Below are 18,995 nucleotides of genomic sequence, written 5' to 3' on the forward strand. Positions count from 1 at the left end.
CTTCAGCGTTTTTTTCCTTTTCCCCTCTGTAAAGCTTCCCCGTCACCTGCAGGCATCCCGCTGCGCTGAAGTGCTTGGATTTATTCATTCATTTTATTTTAGTTAAACATAAAGTCATACTGTCATATTAGTAATGTGATTTACTTTCAATTTACATAACTCTAATCCTGCTGACATAAAAATAATATGTTAAGTCAATGATTCATTTCTTTGAGTGTAAGACCCCAAAATCACGTTGGTAAAAAAAAAAAGGTAATTTCAGGAAATTGACGCCATGTAGCTTAGCAGCATTGTGTCTTCCATTGGATGTGTTTACATATATTTCCCCTGAACGGCTCTGCTGCTGTTTACAGACTGACAGGCTGCTGATCCGGTCCGGTCCAGTCCAGTCCAGTTACATTCTCAACAACACGTTTCAGGATCCCAGCAGCTGGCTCCAAACTGCAGACATGCTGCATCTGTGTGTGAAACGAGGTGAATGTTTTTATATCCTTCAGAATGAATTTGGCTAATTATGAGTTTATTTCAATTGATCGTGCAATTAAATAAGATTACAGTTTTACCCAATGTGACCATTTACTGGTAAACAAAAATATCCATGGAGACATGGACAAGTTTATTTTAGTGTGGAAAACCCCGACTGGCCTAAACAAAGTCTTTCTCTCACATTGGGATGAATTAGAGTGGAGGCTGAAATCCAGACCTTCTTATCTAGCAACAGTGTGTGACCTCACAAATGTACTTCTGGAAGAATGCCCCAAAATCTCTGATAAACACAAATTTTCCTCCACATAGTTGAAGCTGTTATGTCTGCAAGGCATAAAACTAAATAATATAAAAGTCTGTTGATTAATAAAGGGATTCCACTCATGGTGACATGCATGTGACAGCAGCAGAGAGATGGTGGCACGCCTCAAATTCAAACATTTGAAGATTTCTGTGTCCAAAAATGGCTACAGTAACATCATGCACACCCATATGATGTTACTTTCTTACATCACTGTGTTAATGTGTCCTTTTTAAAGTATAACCAGTCATTGCACCAACTGGGATTTCTTTTCACATCTGTTGCAACATGACTGATTTTACTACTGAATGCAGCATAAAAAGAAAAAATCCAGTTATTCATTTCTAATTTATTCCTGTTGATACCACTGTTTCTTTTGAGCTTTTGCCCTTTGGGCAAAACTCAGAGAAACATTCCCACCTACATTTTATTCCCTCTTCAGTGGGTGTGGCTCACAACTATGACTAGGACAAAAACTATGTTTTGTCTGTCACGCTCTGCTACAGACTCATACACACACACAAAATTTTAAAAGATCACACACACACAAATCATACAGACATACCATTTTGAATGATAGGGCAAAAATGTATGTGTGTGAACTAACACTAGAATGAATGAATGAATGAATGAATTGGGATGAGACTTGAATTTTTCTGTGTGAGACAGTCGTGTGAGAGCTGTCACAGAAGAGGTGGGTCATAATTTGGAGATCAGATCGCGCATGTGTTGATACCACAATGAAGCTTAATTATATTAATTAATATGCAGTCCTGACTTGCTGTGAGCTTGTCGGCCTGCAGACGGCACACGGCGTATTTCATACCACTGTATTTGTCACAGCGATAACTTTGATCTGATCTGGTCAAGGAACATGATGGTAAACATTTTTTTTATACCAGGAGTGCTGTTCATCACAAATTCCTTCAGCGAAGGACAGGTTCCAATAGCAACCCAAGTTGAGTTGCAATTGCTGTGCAGACCTGCAGGTCTGACAGTGGAGCCTCGAGTGATGTGGCATCAACACACAGTTCAGATTTGTTGATGAAAGTGTCTTAGACAATGTGAGCGAAGACGATTTATGAGAACTTTCTGGCACCGACCCGCATAACTCAACCATCTCAATTTCTGCAACTAAATAACGACAAACCTCACACAACCATTTCCTCAGGGGGAAAATGAATCTTTATTTTAGATAACTTACACATGGTGTCCTTCAGTTTCAAACTGCATCTTAACGTGTTGTAAAAAGAACATCAAAGCAAAGTTTTGCATAAATTCAGAGGAGTATCAATAACTGCATTTCCATCGACCATAAAATTGTGCAAATTGAAAATTCTCAAATACATTTGGAAAATGGAAATCCGCCAATTAAAAAAAAACCCTCTCGCTTTTCAATAAAAAGTTTTTGCACTCAGATGTGATGGTCTTTCTATGGAAGACTATGAGGGCTACTGGAAGAAAAAAAAATCATTCTGACATTTGTTGTGGAAAGTGTCTTTCAGATTCTCAGATTTTTTTTTAGATTAAAGTCAGAATTATTTTTCTTTCTTTTCCAGTGTTCCTAACACTCTTCCATATTTTTCAAACATACTGAAATATATGTATTTCACAAAACTGCGATGGAAACACTTTTTTTGCATCATGCGAGTCACATGATCAACAGCCAGCTATTACTACTGGTGGAAACCACAAAGAAGAAGACAACAGAATAGTAATTGCAAAATTGTGTGTTTTTGGCATCAGGACAACAACATAAGGTAAGACGTTAGCTTAAAGGTCTGTTATTGTGTCACCAGTTCTTTTCAGACCATCAACAGCAAAAACAAGGAGCATTTTTAAAACTTAAATTTCCCCAAACGGTTGAAAACACTAAAACATATGAAATCATTCCTGGATACTTTTCAGTTTGCAGCTGCAGTTTGTTTTGCCTGAACCGGAGTCTCTGCCTCACAGCAAACAGTCACGCCCCAATCTCACAAAGGTTCACTTCTGTAGACGTGTGTCAATCTGGAACACAGCATGTCTCCTTCCCAGAAAAGCTCCTTCATCTTCTGGCATTTTTAAATAATAAAATAGAGGCCCAGCATTAAGGTCAATGTTATCTAAATTCATCACAGTAGATATGTTAGTGAATGCCTGCAAATGTGTAAATGCTACATTTTAGCTTTTAACAGTTAAACTTCTGCAATGTAATGCTTTCTCTCCTTCAGCTCACTACATTTAGCTTATAGTTGAATAGTTTGCAATATATACAATTTGCATATGTTTATAGAGCAGAAAAATTACATCTACTAACATGTCAGGAAGTTAGTCTTAACTGATTCTTGTACAGAAATGGAATGAGAAGAATGAATTTTGGTTACAATTTAAAACAGTATTCGATGACGCTCAAAAAGACCATGTCATATCGAACATGAATGATTATTACCCATAAAAAACACACACTGTGGATGTGTTCCTGATTACTTAAAATACATCTGCCCTGTCTGAACCTTAGTCAATACATTTATGGAATATTGAGTTTTCTGAAGCAATCCAAAGCAGTGATCTACAGAAAGCAGGTAAAACCAGGAGAATCTCACATAATTATGTAGTTCATTTATAAATGTCATTAGATGACTATAGTCTGGATCATAGGTGTCAAACTCTGGCCCGCGGGCCAAATTTGGCCCGCAGTGTAATTATATTTGGCCCCCGAGGCAATTTCAAATTAATATTAGACATTTACGTCAGAAAGGAGGCATTAAATGTTTATTTAAATTTTATTTAATATATTTAATATTTTATTTCATATACTAAATATACTTTATTTAATATAATAATATGTTTTATTATTATTAGCAACTCAATTTTGCACACCTGCACTTTTAAGTTAGATAAGCTTTGCTTATTCAATATTTATTGTTATATTAGAACTTGTTTGGGTCCATATTAAAAGATTCATTTGTTCAACCTTGGCCCGCGACTTTGTTCAATTTAAAGTTTTGGCCCACTGTGTATTTGAGTTTGACACCCCTGGTCTGGATGATCATTTTCCTTAAATGCTTCAGTAAAATTGACCTGAACATTAGACAGTAAAGATTAGCTAATATTCAGTCTAAAGAAAACAAGATCAACTACCAGCAGTGTAACTCTAACTCCAATCGATAAAACTTGGGCTCTTATGAATGTAAGAATAAGTAAGTGAGTTTTTAAACTATTTCCAATAAGTATAAAACATCCCAGTTCAAATTTGATGACAAAAACATAATAAAAATATTGTTTTTGTGCTTCTTCAGTAATAAAGCTTCTATCAACCTGGTATTGAGAAAAAAAAATGTTTAGTGTTGAATTACAGCATTCAGGTTGAACTTCTTGAGTATTTTAGATCTGAAATAGAGATGACATAGCTGGGGCTTAGTAAAAAAGCTAACTTTAGCGTCAGTAGCAGCTAACAGTTAGCTTGTCCATCTACTCACTGTCACAGCAAACATTTGACCAAATGCAGTCACAAAGAAACTCAGAAATAGCCCTTCAACTCTAAAAATTGATGCAAATGGCTGACGACTTTACAAACATCAAAGGCTGCCACACAATGCTAAGATGGTGGAAACTTTTTTTTAAATGAATTAATTTTTTTATTAATATTGAAGCAGAAAGTTGTTAGTCCAACAAACAATATTTAACAGTCAACTCCATCAATGCAATAAGAGAAACAACTCCAAAACAACTTTCTTCCTCACTTCAAAATAAGACTCAAATCTAGCACCAACCTGCAACCTAAAGCACACGCTTAATGTCTGAGACTCGGAACAAAGTCACATGAAGACAGCAATTTTTTGAGACATTCTTCATCACAACATGAAATATACTTTTACTACCTAGTCATCAATATTTCACCCAAATCCACTTCAGAGGAAACAACAACCAGAACAATTTGTTACAAAACCCACGTAAATGCTACGGAAGTTTGTCTCTCTCCTACAAAGGAGTCTGCTAAAACAAGATGAGGTTTTCTGGTCATACTCTAAACCTCTTTTTCCCAATGATTGTCTTTTATTTTCACACATCTTTCTTTATCTTGTATTGAACCTTCTAAGAGCTCACGTCTCCCTCGACCCTTTTTAATGTTTCCCATCAACTCAGGGAAAAGTTAAAGCAGGTGTCTGCTTCAGTTCTCTGTGGTTTGAATCTGAATGGAGGACAAACATTTCCCCAGACTCTGGAACAGCGGTGCTATGAAAATCTCTGTCAGACTCCTCCATATCTTCTGCGCTGAAGGCAGGAGCATCATGAAGCTCTGGACCACTGGCATCACCAGCCTGGACAGACAAGAAGAATAAAATCGTATAAAGTCAAAATAAAATGAGGAAAAACTCCCACTGATACGAGAATAGAGTCATACAGCAAAAAAGTCAAAGCAGTAGAAGAAGAAAAGTTGCTATAATATGAGAATAAACTCAAAGCATTTGAAGAATAAAGTTGGACACAATAAAGTCACAATAATGCAAGAAAGTTGTTAACACAACTTTTAACAACAGTCTAAGTTAGGGGAGTTCAATGCCATCTGGTGCTCACTGAACACATTACTGACGCAGAACGCTACAGACAAAGTCAAATTTGCTAAACAAAGATTGTTTGAACATGGGGATAAACCAGGTAGATACCTTTCCTATCGTACAAAAACACGGAAATCCTCCCAAACAATCGCTTCAATTTCTGACCGGAGGGGTTCATGTTCTACAGACCCATCTCATTACTAAATACAGATTTGAATATACTGTCCAAAATTCTAGCTACATGCTTGGAAAACATTCCTGCAATAACCTCAGATGTCATTTGAATGTGATTCACCTGTGTCAGCAGTGGGCGATGGACGGTTTTCTAATCTCCTTAGACACAGAGAAGACATTTGACCGCATAGAATGGTCATGTCTTTTTCATACTCTGCATCAATTTGGACTGGATCCCAACTTTATCAGCTGGATTAAAGTCCTCTACAGTCATCCTTTAGCTATTTATTATTTGTAATACATAGGGACCAGTTAAAAGGGGAACTAGGGATATAAAGTTGTCTACCCAGGGGCATGGCCTCGGATTTGGAGAAGTTTATTTTGTATCCTGAGAATGAGCATTTAAATGTAATACATTTATTACAGTTATTACAAATGGGCTTAGGTCCAGAAACTTTGAGGTGGGAAGGGGAAACAGGTAGAGTTGCCCCTTTCGCCTCTTTTATTCACCTTTGCAATCAAACCGCTGGCTGAAGCAATTTGTAGTGACCCCATTGTAATCGGTGTCAACACTGATCTGTGTGCTTTATGGGTCCCCCAATAAAAAAATTATCAGGGGACCCACTGAAGTGGTAGGTTCTCTCCAGACCTACCACTTCAGTCGAAAGAGTCATCGCAATTATTAATCGGTTTGGCTCATTCTCAGGATACAAAATAAACTTCTCCAAATCCGAGGCCATGCCCCTGGGTAGACAACTTTATATCCCTAGTTACCCTTTTAACTGGTCCCTGCAGGATTTAAATATCTCGGCATATTTGTCACACCTTTGTCACACCTTTCTTCGATCAGATGTTCAAAACAAACTTTGTCCCATTATTTGAAAAAGTTAAGCGGGCCCTTGAATGTTGGAACAGTCTTCCTATATCTTGGCTGGGCAGAATTTCGCTTCTTCAGATGAACTTTCTCCCTTGCTTGTTATACCCAATTAGGATGATTCCTATTTTGTTTACTCAAAGGTGGATCCAACAATTAAAGAGTTGGTTTGGTTCCTTTTTCTGAGCCAAAAGAAGAGCATTCATAAAAATGTCAACACTACAGCTAGCAAGAGACATGGGAGGCTCAGATCTCTCATCAAGTGAGTTCTCTTATATTATAGAGTGGATATCTGGAAATTCATCCACAATGTGGCTGGATGTAGAAGCCTCGTTATGTGATTGCCCTCTTAAAAGCCTTACTTTTTCCTAAAAATATGAAAACCATAAATAAATGTTGTCACAATCCAAACACCGTGAACACAGTCAAGGCTTGGAGAGCGGATCAACACATCGAGGGCAGAACTGAGAAAACATCCCCATTTACACCATTTGTCCAGAACCCTGACTTTCTTCCGGGTATGTTGGATGCAGGTTTTGGGGATTGGGTGGCGAATGGTATTTCCTCTTTGGGCTGTCTTTTTAAGGATGGGATCCTCATGTCTTTTAATCAAGTTGTGGAAATTTTGGAAGTTTGGAGGAGGGAAAAATAACCTCTTCTATTTCTTCCAGCTAAGAGACTTTGTTAAAAAAAGAACCAACTCTACTCAGAGACACTGCGGTTTCAGACATTGAAAAACAGTTTTTCAGAACTTGTGAAGTGTCACTCAGCATGTGCTACGAAACATTAAAATGCTATAAGTGTCACTTATCAACTCTGGCCCAACTGGGGAGGAGAGCTGATTATTGACATTACTGATGAAATGTGGAGCAGTATTTGGAACTCTGCCAGAAAAATGACTATTTGTAATCACTCCTGGCGTTGCAACTTAAATCACTACATAGAGCTCACCTGACCCCAAACCAGGTGACTAAGTTTAAACCAGGGTCCTCCTCCCTGTGCCCTCTGGTTGTGCCTAAAATCCAGTTCTACTGGGAATCAATTCTGGCTGAGACTAGGAAAATTATCAAAACTAATATTGATATCAATCCTGTGTCTCTTCTCCTTGGTCTACCAAATAAACATATCCAAAATCAAAACAAGAGTAAGTTGTATAATGTCCTAATTTTCTGAATACTGTGTTGCAATGGATTTCTAATAAATCTCCTACTATTTTTGGATGGAAGAGCCTTGTTTTGGAGAATATCCCTCTCGACTCTCCAACATGCCTCGTCCACTCTAAGACTGACACTTTTGGACGCAGATGGAAGCCCTTCTTGGACTATGCTGAAGGACACGTGTCTACCATCCTGTCGAGCATTATAAATGCTTAGATGTGAACTATATAATGATGGAAATATGTACGCCCACCATCTTATCCTTTCTTTTTGTCTCCTATGGACTGCACTGCTGAGCTTTTGTTCTGTGTTATGTTGTTGTTATTAAACAAACATTAATAAACATATCTACAAAAAAAAGACTCAAAAATTATAAGTCAAATGTTGATCAACTCTTAACTCTGGTCAGTAGGAAATGTCTTGAAAAAAAATCACATTAGATTTCTCTGGATTCAGCCCCGTTGTTGGTTATCATGCATTATAATACTAATATTCAGATTTCACGTCACAAGTTCAGTCAAAATAAATCAGACAAAAACAAAATCATATGAGCATTTAGACAGCATCTTCCCTGATGGAAACTTTCATAAAACTCAGTCTGGATTATTTAATCTGACCTCTGGCAGCAGCTCCTGGTCTCTGTGACCTTCAGATGAACTGAGCAGCAGCTCTACATCTCTCTAATGAATTCCTCTGACATCTTGCTGAGAGATTGTGCTGAAGTTTCTCTGGTCTGCTCCACAAGCAAACTAAAAAATTTCCACTCTGGTTTGAAAAATAGACTTTAATTGCTGCTGAAACGCAGTCTGTCTGCTGGAGCAAAAAGGCTTTATATATTTGTTTTTTATTTTTTTCATTACCAGTGGAGTTCAACATTCCTCCAAAGTTTCCAGGCACTGCTTGTATGTGTATTTAAAACAATTTTCCATTAAGCTTTCATGCGTGAAGTTGAGGGTTATGAACCTGGGAGCAACTGGCCCAACGTACTGCTTATGACACATCGCACAATTACATAACTATGACATAATTACATAAATAAACAATAGTGCACTGTCTCTTCAATAATGAATAATATAAAAGCCAATAAATGCATTTCAGCTTTACGTCTTTAGTGTGGAAACACCAAGCTGTTGTTGGGATTTAATCTTTGTTTTCTGTCTCTGATGTGAGACCTGGAGAAGGAGCAGCCTGAGACGGGGGACATGTCCTCACCAGACGTGGAGGCAGCTCAGCGCTCCGAAGAGCAGCCCGAGTGTGAAGGCCATGGGAATGGCCAGCAGGGTGGTAAGCAGCCGGTAGGAGAAGAACTTGACCAGCTCGAAGGTGGCGTGGCTCCCGATCCAAACTCTGTCGAAGCTGTGGGCGGAGCTCGGCTCGCCGATCACGTCCTCGAAACCCACCTGTTGAGACACGACGATCAGAGCCGGCCCACGTCATATGCAAACTAAACTCCTGTTCAGAGTGCTAAAAAAAACAGCTGGGGCCCCCAACACCATATTGATTACTAGACATGTCTAAATATTGTGGCTGTGTCAAATAATTTCAAATGGAATTTAAGTTTGTTTTTTGTTTTTTTCAAAATTGACGTGTTTCCATTAGTCAAAAAATATCTGTGATTTCAATGAAAACACAGCCACTGAGTGATCACTACATGTAGTGTACTCTACAGCCTGGGCAGTCAACACACAGCAACATAAAGGTGGACAGGACAAACAATTTAGAGACCAGTCGACTGACAGTACAATCAATGCAAAAACAAAACAACAATGGAAACAATTCTATTTATTCTCGGAAATTATTTCAGTATTTTTTCAGAAATGGAGACCTTACACTGCCCTCCAACCTCTGAAGACAGAGACCAGACCCTGCAAGGACAAGTGACCAGAGACAACTATATACTTTCACTAAATGTAGAATTAATTAAGTTTTTTTTTATTGAATGAAATAACTTTTGTTAATTTTTCTAAAAAGTTTGGTTTTACTGAATACAGGAATATCTAATAAGATCCATAAGAAATTATACAAATCATGAAGAACATCATTGACTTAATGGTTGTCCATTGATTCTCCTTCCAAAAGTGATGTACTGAAATAAAAAGAAGTTGACTTTTCCGTTTTGCTGTCAAGTGGAAAGTTTAGTGGAAAGAAAAAGGTCCAATGTAGTAGCCATCTGCTCGGAAATGTTTGAGAACATCACGTATTCTTGTTCCATCAAACTTTTCAGAGATGCTGACTTCTGCTCAGCACCTCCCCACACTTCACTAGATGGGTTATCAGTGGATTTGACTGGATTTCTTTCATTCCTAAAAAGGCTCACAGGCTGGACAAATTCTGACTGATAAATACTGTACAGTACACATACAATATGTTTATTAGGCTGATATTTCTGTGTAAAAACATAATGATTATTATAATAATAATACAATTTTGTATAAACCTGAATTATCTGTGTTTAAAGTAAAAAACAAAACAAACAAAAAAACTAAACATGCGTATTTACGTATTTATGTTTCATGCAGTGCTTTAGTTTGTTTTGATATTGGATTACTGAGGTGGGATCCCGCATACATTCAGGTTTCTCTGACAAAAGCCAAAGCGCCAAGCGACTAACCTTGAACAAATGAACAACAAAGACTTGCAGGCCGGAAATAGTTAAGAGATGATGGATGCACGCGCAGGCAGCGACTTCCAGGTATTTATGGAACTGATGAACTCCTCACAATGACGACCATAACAACAAAACGCTCGCAGTGAAGTAATAAGATGAGATACATCAAAGTGTAGAAACGTCGAGCCTCGAACATTTCCACTTTCAGAGTCTCCGCGCGCGCGTGCTGACGTTACCTTCAGATGCGCGTTGATCTCGTTTGGATCCCGATCCGGCGCCTCCGAATACACCTTCCCCTTCTTCATCAGAATGGGCTCTATGGATAGGTTGAACTCGTCCTCGTCCATAATTATGCTGGTGTCCAGCTTTTCCTTCTCCACACCCATGTCGCGTCGAGACAGAGGTGGACAGACGGTGCGCTGAGGGCGGCAGAGTGCGCCGGACTGAGCGCCACCCCGCAGCGCAGCGCAGCGCGGCGGGGAGCCGAGTTGCTCTGTGCAGCAGTTGTGTTGAAACACACAATTCTTCTAAAGTTCATTTCGATTGTACAACAATGCTACTTATAGCCAAGCTCTTTTAAAATGTTGTAAAACTATTTTTAGCGTTGAAATTTTGATTTTCCTGAGGAGTGATTTCATAAAGTGAGATCAAAGGCGGCCCAAGTCGTAACTCCTTTTTAAAGGGGAAGTATTTTGTAAAATTGACTTTTTTGAGCTTTACATCATGTTATAATTTTATTCCCTCATCAAAAACATTCCTGAAGTTTTGCTTTGATTCTTTCAGGTATGTCTGAGAAATCATTTAATTTCCTATGGCAACCATTCAGCTGCGCAAAACACCTGGTTGGATCTACCTTCAAGGTGAAGCTCCTCCTCAAAGGTGCAGTTTCCAGGGTACCAAACGTCAGCCTCACACAGCAGTTCAACTCAGCTCCTTCAGACTAGCCAGCAGGAATTGGCAAACACCTGCTGGAACTGAGCATCAGACATGAGCTCATTATGGGAGCTACTTCTAAGTGCAATGCTGGTAAAAACAATTGTGAAGAGGTTTTATTCGTATTAAATGATGTTCCTTTATGTGTCATATAAATGTAATGTTTTTTGAATCACAGTCAAGGTGTTTTTCTGTGCAGCTGGAAACGATGTACAAACTAATGAACCAAGATGTGTCTACTGAAGTAAGTTTCCAGGGTTGCTGAACTTCCCCAGACAGTTATTTGGGAACTCGCTGTTTTTCCCGTGGCCTTCCCTGCATGGAGACAGAGTGTTTAGTTTTCACCTCCCGTAAACACTACAGTGAATGAGCATACAAGGTTTCGTATGTTTTCCTTTGTTTCTTTTGTTTGGTCTTCGAAGATTGAGTCTCCGCCTCGGTAGTAAAGAGAGATGAATAAAGTAACTATGCAACTCTGGGTTCCTCAGAGCGGATCCTAATTTGTGCCTAATGCAGTATATTTCTTGCTCTCCGTCTGCAGATGTATTAAAGATTGTTTTTGCTCCCTAACTTTTGTCTGGATCTCAGTCTCTGAATTGTGCACTTCACACACTGTTAAAGTATTAATGGAGCAGCCATGTTGAGATGACTTCCTGATGGTGGAACATTGGAGAGAGCAGGGCATTCATAAAGAGACAGAGGCCCAATTTCAAGGAGTTGAATTACAAAGTCGAGTTTCTTTTGAGTCAAATTTGATATATTGCATTTTAATATCAATTTAAGGTAGTAGGCTATTGATATCACAGAATATCAGATAACTCAGAGTGCCACTCTTGTCAGTCAGGACATATCATAAAACAAAGAAAAAATATAAACAGATTATCCTTCCTATAACTCTTTATGGAAGATAATAATTCAAATCAAAGGGACCAGGATTTGTTGTAAACTGGATTAAAATTTACCTGAGATTGAATGTTGTTATTTGCATGATTTAAATTCAAACTATGTACAGTTACATCAATGTATTTTTACCATGTACTTTATTTGTAGTTGAAAATATCATTTTCCATAAAATCATTCCACCATCAAACATCAAACCCTCAACACAAATAATTCCTAAGTCTTAATTCATAGGAATACAATTCAATACAATCAGTGATTTTATTCACCACACATTCAAATTTTCATTCTCTATCTGAATGGATTTACAGCTCTATTATGTTTTCATCAACCAAATTTGTGAGTTGGTCTAAAGGGAAAACATTTTCTAAAGCTCATAAATCACATGGACTTGAAAAGGTTTTCTAAAGGTAAGGCTGACATCAGAACAATGTGATTTTGTTTGCGAAGATGAAAAGTTATCAACATAAGATAACAATAAAGTATGGCTATGTTGTCAAGACAATATGTTTCATTAATCCACTTCACAGACTGGGTTAGTCTTTTGGTTACTGAGAAATTGCAAGGAATAAAATTGATGACAAAAACAAATAGGAACGATTTGTTGAATTTTTGGAAATATACAAGGAGTCATCTATTTTCAAACTTACAGTTAAAAATATATTTTTTAATTTTGTAATGAAATGTGGTTATGTCACGCTGATAAATATTATCTACTAGTATTAGTACTAGTGCTAAGACTAATTTAGTCAAAAGTCATAATTCATCATATTTAATGAAAATCACCATGTTTGTATTCAGAACCAGTCAGAAGAAATTGTGTGTAATACATACATATATGTACTACACACAATGGGATATTACACTACATGGGATGTACCACCAGCAAATAACCCAAGTGTCTGATATCAGTAAATTCTACCAATGGCTGGAAAAAGCTGGACTCAAGGACAGCACAGAGGACCTCATCCTGGCCGCCAGGAAAGGCCCTAAACACAGAGCAATAGAGGCCCAGATCTACCACACCAGACAAGACCCAAGGTGTAGGTTGTGCAAGGAGGCCCCTGAGACAGTCCAGCACATCACAGCAGGGTGCAAGATACTGGCAGGGAAAGCGTACATGGAATGACATAACCAAGTAGCAGGCATAGTGTACAGAAACATCTGTGCAGAATATGGACTGGAAACCCCGAGATCAAAGTGGGAAACACCCCAAAAGGTGGTGGAGAACGCCAGAGCTAAGATCCTGTGGGACTTCCAGATCCAGACAGACAGAATGGTAATGGCGAACCAACCAGACATTGTGCAAGTGGTTTGCAGTTGGCTTCAAGGGTGGTTTTCCACAGCTTCATCGAGTTTGCAATGAAGACTCTCAGAATCCTGTTGATGTTATACATCTCTAGGCATTCAATGATCCAAGTATGCGGCATTGAGTCATAGGCTTTCTTGTAATCGATCCAAGCCATGCACAGGTTGGTGTGTCGGGTTTTGCAGTCTCGGGCAACTGTGCGGTCTACGAGGAGTTGGTGTTTGGCTCCTCTGGTATTTACACCGATACCCTTCTGTGCCGTGCTCATGTGTTTATCCATGTGTTTGCTTATCTTGGCCGCTATGATGCCTGACATGAGCTTCCAGGTTGTGGAGAGGCAGGTTATTGGTCGGTACAACAGATCCCAGGAACAACATCAGACATCTCAGTCCAGAAATGTGCAGTCCTTGGCACAGCCAAGATACTGCGCAGAACCCTCAAGCTCCCAGGCCTCTGGTAGAGGACCCGAGCTCAGAGGATAAGAACCACCCGCGGTGGGTGAGAAGGGAATTTTTATATATATATATAAATAAGGCATCAGTATATCACCCGAGAGGGCGGGGTTCGAATCCAGTCTGGGTCCTTAGGCAAGACCCTTCAAGCTACTGCCTACCTCATACCATGAGAGATACTAAGTTGCATAACATGCCGGCTCAGACGTCGCCCGGCCAAACAAGATCTGCGTCAGGTGTTGGGGAACCAGAGCACCTTGATGACAAATGGGCTACTGGAACAAGACGGAAATGGGCAAGAGATGAAAACGTGGATCTGTTGGAATGCTACTACTCAAGTAACCCTAGTCAGAGAAGTTAGACTGGGGAAGGAATGGTTACTTCGACATCCCCAGTCAACACTAAGCGCTAAACAACTAGTAGCTCATTGTTCCAACATCCGCAAACGGCAACTGCTATCACAACTTGAGATTGACGAGATACAACACAAATGCTACGGCAAAAGGGAGGAACCCGGATGTCAGGACTGTGGGGACTTAACTACAAGTCCCCACCCAGTGAGGGGATACATGAGCGAAACAGAGCTGAACGAGACAGCTGCTGACCTGAGAGAGAGAATCATGACCCGAATGACAACCAGGCCTCCTCGGCGCCAATTACAACGGCTGAGTGAAGTACCATCAGAAAGTCTCATAGAGAATGTGAATGCAGCATTGAGAACGATCCCTACCAACACCATAACAGAAACCAATGAGCTGATCTACAACTCAGCATCAGTGATCCTTGAGATACTTGGCTATAAGAGCACCATGAGACCCAATACCACCATGGAAAAGACGGTTAGAGGCTAAAATCAAGGTAACAAGGAGGGAAGTGAGCCAAAGCTCCACAAGGGTACAATGAAAAGACCAGTACCCAGAAAGTACAGGCAGATGCCCATACCTGAAGCACTTGAAACTGCCAAACAGAGGCTCCAAGCCTTCGCCAGCCGCCTAAAGAGATACACAAGGGAGAATGAATCCAGAAGGATTAACCGGCTCTTCTCCACTCAACCAGCTAAGGTGTACTCTCAATGGCAGGGTAATAACAACAGAGCAGCACCAAGGCTGGAGACTGAACAATACTGGAAAGGCATATGGGAAAGGGAGGCGTCCCACAACAGCAATGCACAGTGGCTGATCTCTCTACGAGAGGACCACAGCAACCTCTCTGAGCAAGCCCCGGTAACCATCACTGTGACAGATGTTCAAGAAAGAGTCTCAGGCATGAAAAACTGGACAGCACCAGGGCCTGACATGATCCATGCCTACTGGCTAAACTAAAACTAAAGAAACTCACTGCTCTCCATGAGCGACTGGCAGCCCAAATGAACCAGCTGCTACAAAGTGGGACTCACCCTGAATGGTTAACTGAAGGGCGGGACATCCTTATCCAGAAGGATACATCAAAGGGTCCAGTCCCACCCAACTACCGACCAATAACCTGCCTCTTCACAACCTGGAAGCTCATGTCAGGCATCATAGCAGCCAAGATAAGCAAACACATGGATAAACACATGAGCACGGCACAGAAGGGTATCGGTGTAAATAGCAGAGGAGCCAAACACCAACTCCTCGTAGACCGCACAGTTGCCCGAGACTGCAAAACCCGACACACCAACCTGTGCATGGCTTGGATTGATTACAAGAAAGCCTATGACTCAATGCCGCATACTTAAAATTGAATGCTTAGAGATGTATAACATCAACAGGACTCTGAGAGCCTTCATTGCAAACTCGATGAGGCTGTGGAAAACCACCCTTGAAGCCAAATGCAAACCACTTGCACAAGTGTCCATCAAATGTGGCATATACCAAGGAGATGCTCTGTCCCCGCTACTGTTCTGCATAGGCCTGAACCCCCTCAGCCAAGTTATCAACAAGACTGGCTACGGATACAGACTCAAGAACGGGGCCAACATCAGTCACCTCCTCTACATGGATGACATCAAGCTGTACGCCAAGAGTGAGCGAGACATCGACTCACTCATCCACACCACCAGGATCTACAGCACGGACATTGGGATGTCATTCGGACTAGAGAAGTGTGGTCGGCTGGTCACAAAGAGGGGGAAGGTCATCCACACAGAAGGGATCTCACTCCCAGAAGGAACAATAGCAGACATAGAGGACAGTTACAAGTATCTAGGTATACCACAAGCAAATGGTAACCTCAATGAGGTCACAAGGAAAGGAGCCACAGCTAAATACCTCCAACGAATAAGGCAAGTCCTGGGAAGCCAGCTCAATGGCAAGAACAAAATCCGTGCGATAAACAGCTATGCCTTGCCAGTAATCAGATACCTGCTGGAATAATTAGCTGGCCAAAGGAGGAGATAAAAGCCACAGATATTAAGACCAGAAAGCTACTAACAATGCATGGAGGGTTCCATCCCAAATCCAGCACCCTGAGACTGTACATGAGCCGCAAGGAAGGAGGCAGAGGACTAGTGAGTGTGAGAACCACTGTCCAGGACGAAACAACTAAGATCCATAATACATCAGGGACAAAGCCTCAACAGACAATGTGCTCAGTGAATGTCTCAGACAACAGGGAACGGAGGTTGAGGTGCCAGAGATACCATCATGGGAGGACAAGCCCCTACATGGGATGTACCACCAGCAAATAACCCAAGTGGCTGATATCAGTAAATCCTACCAATGGCTGGAAAAAAGCTGGACTCAAGGACAGCACAGAGGCCCTCATCCTGGCCGCCCAGGAACAGGCCCTAAACACCAGAGCAATAGAGGCCCAGATCTACCACACCAGACAAGACCAAGGTGTAGGTTGTGCAAGGAGGCCCCTGAGACAGTCCAGCACATAACAGCAGGGTGCAAGATACTGGCAGGGAAAGCGTACATGGAACGACATAACCAAGTGGCAGGCATAGTGTACAGAAACATCTGTGCAGAATATGGACTGGAAACCCCGAGATCAAAGTGGGAAACACCCGCAAAGGTGGTGGAGAACGCCAGAGCTAAGATCCTGTGGGACTTCCAGATCCAGACAGACAAAATGGTAATGGCGACCCAACCAGACATTGTCGTAGTGGATAAACAACAGAGGAAACAGAGACAACAGAGGAAAGCTGTTGTGGTAGATGTAGTAATACCAAGTGATTGCAACATCAGGAAAAAGGAGCACGAGAAACTGGAGAAATACCAGGGCCTCAGGGAGAAACTGGAGAGGGCCTGGAAGGTGAAGACCACAGTGGTGCCTGTGGTCATCGGGGCCTCGGGGCAGTAACCCCCAAACTGGATCAATGGCTACAACAGATCCAGGAACAACATCAGACATCTCAGTCCAGAAATGTGCAGCAGTCCTTGGCACAGCCAAGATACTGCAGGACCCTCAAGCTCCCAGGCCTCTGGTAGAGGACCCGAGCTCAGAGGATAAGAACCACCCGCGGTGGGTGAGAAGGGAATGTATATATACACTGCTCACATCCTAGATCTGAATGAATGAAATAAATATGAAAATAATTTACACCTGTTGTCTATTCCATTTGCAAACAGCAGGTGATGTTGATTGTCAATCAGTGTTGCTTTCTAAGTGGACAGTTTGATTTCACAGAAGTGTGATTTACTTGGACTTATATTGTGTTGTTTATATGAGCAGTGTATATATATGTATATATATTTATATCTTTGTAATTTTTTCAGGAAAATACTTTCCAGTTTAATTATGAAAGGAATTTAAGAATTGCTAAGATTATGTCTACTTTTCAACTTGTCAACTACCAAGGAACGTAAACTAATAAGAACATAACGTAACAGAAGAACAGAAATGATTTGTGTCCTGCCTGGAAATACGAGTTGGAAGAGATTCAACTAATTTGTACCACTTTTATAAAAGGGCCAAAGTGACCCAGAGCCATCTTAGGAGCTTTAGGCTGGAATAATGAAAGAAAATAAAATGTTGGAGCAACTGCAGCTGCAGCAAACTTGTTCCAACAGACAATGCTTTAACAGTAAGGAACGAGTGTCACAACTGGTGCTAAAATAAAACCTTCACTGATGTTCCAGAGTAGCCTGGTCTTTGCCTTCACATGCAATTCCATTCAATTCTCATCTACTTGCAGGTCTCCATCTTGTATTTCTCGCATTGACCTCAATTTCTCAGGATGAATTTCAGCCAGGAAGGAGATGATGTCAATTTTCTGGCAATGACACCAAAGGAAGTGAAGAAATCCATGTTGGCCACAAATCCACATATTGAACAATTCAAGTGAGACCAAGAGGAATGTTTTCGATATTTCATTGCTCGCAAAAGATGCTGTTCGGTTCAGTACTTCTCTTATCGCTGTGGACAATTATTTGTTTATGTTGGACACAATTTTTGGTAAACTCCATGGCATGGCTTCCTTCACAATCAAGGGAAATGCTGGCATTAGGGAAACATAAGCTCAGTTGTTCAAAACCTCAGCAGAGTCCACGCTTCTCAACAGCTGAGATTACAGACGCTCCTTATGAAGCAAGGTGTAGAACGAGGGTCTGGGTTATTAGCTAGGTACAGAGTCATAATTATCCCTTCAGGCTACACAAATGTTTTGTCTAACCAATAGCCTGCACTTTGCATCTCATTTGTTGATGCAGCAGGTTCGGCATCCTGCATCCTAGGATGTAAACCACACCTCTCTCTTTGTTTAGACGCCAGGCCATGGAAATGCTGCCGAGACACAAAAGGAAAAAGTAGGCCATGGGAGAGGGCAGAAACATGGTGTGGCCAACAGATGCTGAACATTTTAGGCAGTCAGAGGAGCAACAATAACCCACCATAATCCCCAGGGATTAAAATACAGTGGCTGACTGGGACAGAGGACACGGTGTGGCTGGCCTGGGAGGGACAGGGTGGAGGGAGGACAGTGTTGACACGAAGCTCGATTGAGATAATTATTGCACTTGGCTTCAATACCACTGATATGGTTAAATGACAGACGATTTATATGCAACCAGCAGCCATGACACGTTCTCACACTAGAAATGGCTGCTGGCGCTTGATGAGAAACCCATCATGTCAGCTTTAACTACACAGGGCATCTTAAGCAAATGCTTTCATTCTGAGACTTAATGAGACTCAAAGCAAACCACAAGCTTCTGATGAGAGCAAAGTTCCCCGTCTTCATTTTTGCCGCTAACATTTGACTTGTTAATAACAGAGATGCGTCCTCTGTTTCTCACACTCACACATAATTCACACTCCAAATAAGGAATATTGCTGC

The 18,995-nt window shown here is 40.8% G+C and overlaps 1 protein-coding gene across 2 annotated transcripts in view; it reads right to left on the bottom strand.

Annotated features, from left to right (window-relative positions):
* Positions 1–1,949: 1,949 nt before the first annotated feature.
* Positions 1,950–18,995, bottom strand: part of cav2 (caveolin 2) — a 45,969-nt gene continuing 28,923 nt past the window's right edge. Inside the window, exons 1-3 of one of the 2 annotated variants that reach the window (XM_055022661.1) lie at positions 10,378–10,603; positions 8,746–8,933; positions 1,950–5,091 (exon numbers count right to left, since the gene is read on the bottom strand). In XM_055022661.1, the coding sequence (XP_054878636.1) occupies positions 4,941–5,091; positions 8,746–8,933; positions 10,378–10,527 (489 nt within the window). In that variant the 5' untranslated portion in view covers positions 10,528–10,603 and the 3' untranslated portion in view covers positions 1,950–4,940. Of the gene's footprint in view, positions 5,092–8,745; positions 8,934–10,377; positions 10,604–18,995 lie in introns of those variants that run through there. The other variant, XM_055022662.1, reaches the window with a different exon arrangement.

The sequence above is a fragment of the Poeciliopsis prolifica genome, unplaced genomic scaffold (genome assembly GCF_027474105.1).
Source record: "Poeciliopsis prolifica strain line A6 unplaced genomic scaffold, Auburn_PproV2 SCAFFOLD089, whole genome shotgun sequence".
In the NCBI taxonomy this organism is placed as follows: Eukaryota; Metazoa; Chordata; class Actinopteri; order Cyprinodontiformes; family Poeciliidae; genus Poeciliopsis; species Poeciliopsis prolifica.